The sequence below is a fragment of the Sitodiplosis mosellana genome, unplaced genomic scaffold (genome assembly GCF_009176505.1).
Source record: "Sitodiplosis mosellana isolate CC-2019 unplaced genomic scaffold, AAFC_SMos_1.0 Smas_scaffold_6967, whole genome shotgun sequence".
In the NCBI taxonomy this organism is placed as follows: domain Eukaryota; kingdom Metazoa; phylum Arthropoda; class Insecta; order Diptera; family Cecidomyiidae; genus Sitodiplosis; species Sitodiplosis mosellana.
In genome coordinates this window covers 1-5,947 of record NW_022602094.1, presented here as the reverse complement: position 1 = coordinate 5,947, position 5,947 = coordinate 1, and the positions used below count along the sequence as shown (strand labels likewise).

Below are 5,947 nucleotides of genomic sequence, written 5' to 3'. Positions count from 1 at the left end.
CGAAAGTGAGCCACTGAACAAATAATACCAAAACAATGCGTTAAGGATTCTTTGTGTGTATATTTATTAGTTTCTAGCATGTTATTGTTTACTACCATACAGATGAACGGTTTTAGTATTTTAATCTAATCTGTTTGAGAATAAATAAACCTAAAATTGATCATGATTTAAGTTTTAATTACGTTCCTCTATGATCACATCAAAAAATGATCCCATCAAATTTCGATACTACATGCATTCAAGTTCGGCATTTTTCATTCTGATTGGCGTCGGATTTGATTTGGTGCTATGGTACTATGCCAAAAACCTAGATTTATATGGTGAAGAAAAACCAAAACCCATCAAAAATGACAAAGACGATTCACCTGAAACTCAACCACTCAACTCTATGACGACCAAGATTTAACCACTGTGATTTTCATAGTTCTGATTCCAGTTTTGTTTTCAGTGACCTCGAAAGCCATATTGAAGCTACATTTTTAAGAAAAAGAACTGTGCTGGAGCAAACTTTGCAAATATGGACGATAGGGATCAAAAACAAAATGAATCCAAAATCACTCAATGGTCGTTAGTTGGTTAACACTTAGCATAAATTTACGATTTGTGTGTATCTTCTTTATTAATAAATAGAAAAATGTGCTTACAATAATAAATTTGTGTATTTATCATTTTTGAACATTTTCACAGAATAAATAATGACAACAAAACTTGCATGAAAAACAAAAATGTCAAAAAGCTTCAAACACTGAGTTTCACTCTTTACCTTTCGATAAAAAACAAACAGAATCAAATCTATAATAATTTTATCCACCTAACAAGATGACACTTGAGCAACATTATGAAACTTGATACGATTGCAAAAAAATGCATCCAAGGTGAGCCATGTCGAAAATTTGTTTTTTTTTTCTATTTGATTCTGAAGCTTATGTATTGCACAGTGAAATTTAAAGTGAAAGATGCAGATTTTGACACCAACTCGAAGAACTGCTCTATCACACAAGACTTCTGTGTTGTTTGCGAGTGAAATCATCATATAAACAACAAGTAAGCATTTCGTCACTATTCAATTGAGCGTCCGAATTTAGAATGAATATGCACAATAAAAATCAATGTTTCATACAAAGCAAGCAGCGTGCTCGCCTGTTCAATCTTTATTTTCGCTATGACATCGGCCACAATCACTTATTATTGCTGTCAGTGACTCTGTTTCGGGAGCACAAGTTGTTTGTGATTGCATGTTTCTTGCCTAATGCGTACATATGTGCAAAGCGTTTGTTTATCACTGTCGAAAGGTAATGCCTTCGAACGTAATTCTTCATGAACATTTTATTTTCATTTTTCTTCCAACTAGTCGAACACTCTACTTTCTATCTTACCCTTTCTCCCTCTCAAGAAGATATGATATAGTGGCTATATTTTCTCTCTCTGTCGATTTTATGATAACGATAGTAAAAGAAAATGAGCGACTTGAAATGTTTCATCACTTTGAATGTTTGAATGTACACAAACACAATTGAATTATAGATGCGATAGATTGTTTTTGTATTCGCCGTCGTCGTTGAAGTGGCTGGTTGCAATTATCAATTGTGGAGCAATAGACAAGCGTTCTGCTTATGGATCAGTCGTCCGCACGCTCAGTTATTCAATAGATTCGGCAACGGTTAGTCGTACGGTCAATTGAGCTAAGCTCAGTTGCGTTTAATTTAGAGTGATCAAAACCGTACAAACAATTTGCGCCTAACAAAGGAATATTCTATTTTTCTCGTACAATTTTACTAAGGCTCAAACCTGGAAATTAGAATAGTGCGAAATTAGCCTGAATAATATTAGAAAAATTTCGTCGTTCCTTGGGAAAAAACAACAACAACAACTGGCTAATCTTGTCGAAATCGGAGTGAATAAACAACGTGAATAAAGTGCATTAATCAACGGCTCTTTTTATGCAATTATGCGCGGAATTGGCATGTGACATTAGTTTTCAAGTGCTTTGTGTGTGAAATGAGCGTATCGCCGTTGTTGTGCTTGTCTATGCCGTTGTTGTGTATGTGTTGAAAAGTGCTCAAAACTCAAATCATTTCCTAATTAAGAAAAATCAATCCAGATTATGAAAGAGAGAAAGAAAGTGTATGTGTGAGCGGAGCACAAAAAACCAACAACATTCTGTGATTTGACATTTTGTTCAGTTGCAATAACGCACTGATTTTTGAGTATCTATCAAAGAACTCGTGATAGAGAGGGAGAGAGGCAAAAAAGAAACAGAAACGAATAAGAGAAACAAAATGGACCGTTGTGGTGTTCAGTGTTGGCATCCGAATTGGTTGCGTAAATTCGCAACGACACGATGGTTTATGATAGTTTATGGGTTGTTGGGCACAATTCAGGCCACCAGTTATTTGTACTTTGTTATCACATTAACAACAATTGAAAAACGCTTCAAAATACCCAGCCAAACGACAGGTGAGACTTTGCCGCCGCCACCACCTTCTCAAAAATACTTGATCATAGCAAATAGTTTTCTTCCGCTCTTTATCATCCGAATGAAAATTGAAAGCGGTTCGATTTAATGAAACAAAGATCGAACCGATCCACTTTTTGCGATTATGATTTCATTGTCGTGAAACCAGCAATTAAAATCGATTTATTTATAGATTATTATAGATCAATATTCCACCTCGTATCTCTGAAGCGCACACTTGAATTGAGGCACGAGTTGATTAATCGTCCATCGGACGCTAGCCAACGCAAATATTTGCTTTCTACACCGTTTAATCATTCCGATATTGATTGAGTGTATATCACACATCAATGCAAAATCATTGGAATTTTTTTGATTCATCAACAATTTGTTTTCTTCTTCCATCTCTTTCTCTCTTCCTCTTTGTCTCGTCTGAGTTCCTAGGAATTATTTTGAGTGGTAATGAAATATCGCAGATTTTATTATCACTGATCTTAACATATTTTGGTGGTCAACGAAATCGACCCAGATGGATTGCATGGGGTGTTGTTTTCAGTGCATTGTCGTGCTTTATTCTCGCCTGGCCGCACTTTATTTATGGCGCCGGAGAGGAGGCGTATGAACTAACAGAGGAGTATTTGGCTGAATATAAAGTGAGACAAACTTTTTCTTATCAAAAGCGATGCATTGCACTTGCAATTCATTCTGATATATTTTCATGCACTGCAAATAGCGAATAAATTCATTCAATAAACATGTTTCACAGTAGTTTCACTTTTCTTCTTCCATGCAATGTTCAGAATGCTACATCGCATATGCTTTCGAAACCGGTGGATTTTAAAAGTAGTAAATTATGCAGAACTACCATGGAAAAGATCTACAAATGTGATGAAAAGTTTTCGTATGTTCCGCTGGTGTTGATATTCATGTCACAATTCGTGCTCGGGATCGGTAACACATTATATTATTCGCTTGGCCAGTCCTATTTAGATGACAACACCAAGCAACGAAACACACCGTTAATGTTGGCCTATGCATTTTCGATGCGTATGATCGGGCCGATAGTTGGAATCGCTCTTGCTTATTTAATGATGAGTATTTACATTGATCCCACTTTGACGCCAGTCATTGCAAGAGATGATCCTCGATGGTTGGGTGCTTGGTGGCTTGGATGGATTCTACTTGGTGTGCTGATGTTCATTTTTGCTGGATTGATCGGTTTGTTCCCGAAACACTTGCCGAAGAAGAAACAATCCATTGAACACGAAATCGATGACGAAAAATGCGATCAGAAAGTTGAGACAGTGGAAAAAAGATCGACCAAAGAGAGAAAGGATGGGGAATTGAAAGGTAAATTTACTTGAAAATTTACTTATAGGATTTGATAATTATTTTCAAAGATGGAGAAATGGATAGAAAAAAAAAAGATTTGGATTATTCCGAATCAATCTTTTCTTTCAGATCAGACCAGACAACCAAACGCGCTAGATGGTCAGGTACGGCTGAAGCTCGTTTTTGAGATGAATGGCGCATATAGAACGCTCCGCTGCCACGTAAATATTCCGTTTGTCGTTCGTTCACTGATCGTAGAATAGCTGTAGAAGGAGAAGCGGGCGCACACTGAGTGGTGTGCTTTTCCATGCATTCACATGGTGAGAACGCTCACTAGTTGTTTTGGTTCTTGATGATTTCTCTTCGCTCACCACTCTTGCTTCATTCGTTTGATACATGAACATCATTTAAACTCAACGGATTTTTCTTTGAATTCAAACACAACATTTAAACAGCTGACAATTTCTCTTATGTTATTTCCATGACCTTTCATACTTGTCCAAAGCGCTGAACACTACGGTGAACGAACGACGAACGAGCTGTGTGCAGCGGTGGCGAAACGTTGTACAATGTACATGCATTCACCGTGCGTAAATCATCTGAATAACGAGCGTCAGCCGTTTGGTTGGCTGGATTAGAGAAACAAAATGACCAAAATCCATAGAATTTTAGTTGATAGAAAAAGATATTTGAATAAAGCCATTCTGAATTAAGTCGAATTCAACTTTCAGATTTCCCAAAGGCATTGATGCGACTGCTAACAAACAAGGTGTTAATTTTCAACAATATGTCATCTATATTCTATATCCTTGGCGCATCCGGTTTCATGATATTTATGGGCAGAGTGATGGAAGTTCAGTTCAATAAAACATCACACGGTGGCAGCATATTCACTGGTCCCATGACAATCATAGGAACGGCTGTCGGTCTCTTGACATCCGGTTATGCTATCACAAAGTATAAGCCACCGCCAAAGTATTTATTCTTTTGGAATGTGATGATTGGATTGAAATCAATGTGTGTCGCATTATTGTACACTCAACTGGGTTGTGAGAATGGTAATAATTCGCTGTTGGTTAACGGAACCATTATTTCGTGCAATTCGAATTGTGCATGTGATGGAGTCGCATACAGTCCAGTATGTGATCGCTTAACAGGTACAACATATTTTTCACCGTGTCATCGGGGCTGTAGAGTATTCGATGAAGAACAAAAATTTTACAAAGATTGCTCGTGTAATATCCAAGCATCGATAACTAAGAGATCCGCTGCCGAATTTTTAGCTAGTCATATGTTTATGGAAAGCTCCACAAATCAAGCCACATTGAATGGTGAAGCAAAACCAACCGAAAAACGCATCACACTGGAAGATGTTTATGATGAAGAGCTAAAACCTGATAAACCACCGCATGACGACGATGTTGTTATCGACGGAAATCATCTTTATGACGAAAGTAAAGTGTATGAAGTGGCAAAAGTGGAGGCAAACAAGCGAGAACGTCGAAAGCATACAGATCATGAACATATTTTTCCCGGAGCATGTTTCGGTGATTGCACATTTGCTTATATCGCCTTTTCGATTATTTCAATGTTCTCGAGTTTGATGTCATCCACCGGTCGAATTGGGAATGTTCTGCTAAATTTCCGGTAAGCGAAATGAAACTCACATTGAAGAATGATTGTTTGACCAAATTTATTCTTTTGCTTTAAAATTATGATGAATGAAAAATTGAATATTGCATCAAATTAACAAATGAAATTCAATTCCGAATTGTAGAGCAGTTGAACCACGTGACAAAGCATTTGCCCAGGGATTATCGCTGTTTATGGTCAGTTTATTCGCGCTAATCCCCGGTCCAATCATTTTCGGTGTAGTCATTGACAGCACATGCTTGGTATGGGGCTACAAATGTGGACGACGCGGCAACTGTCAACTGTACGATCCAATCAAATTCCGATACTTTTTACACTCGAGTGCAGCAGTGTTCACGTTTCTTGGTGCATTTTTTGACCTTCTGGTGTGGTACCATGCTAAAAATTTGGATTTGTATGGTGACAAGACCACCGATGGCACACCAATCAAACCAGTGGAAAAAGAAAAAGACGCTTCACCCGAAAGTGAGCCACTGAACAAATAATACCAAAACAATGCGTTAAGGA

At 37.5% G+C, this 5,947-nt stretch overlaps 1 protein-coding gene across 1 annotated transcript; it reads left to right on the top strand.

Annotated features, from left to right (window-relative positions):
- Window positions 1-1,574: 1,574 nt before the first annotated feature.
- LOC129580054 (solute carrier organic anion transporter family member 74D-like) lies at window positions 1,575-5,947 on the top strand. Its single transcript, XM_055470250.1, has 5 exons — window positions 1,575-2,457; window positions 2,900-3,108; window positions 3,256-3,805; window positions 4,519-5,434; window positions 5,565-5,947. Exons 1-5 carry the CDS (start codon window positions 2,280-2,282, stop codon window positions 5,923-5,925), a joined length of 2,214 nt encoding a protein of 737 aa, XP_055326225.1. The 5' UTR covers window positions 1,575-2,279; the 3' UTR covers window positions 5,926-5,947.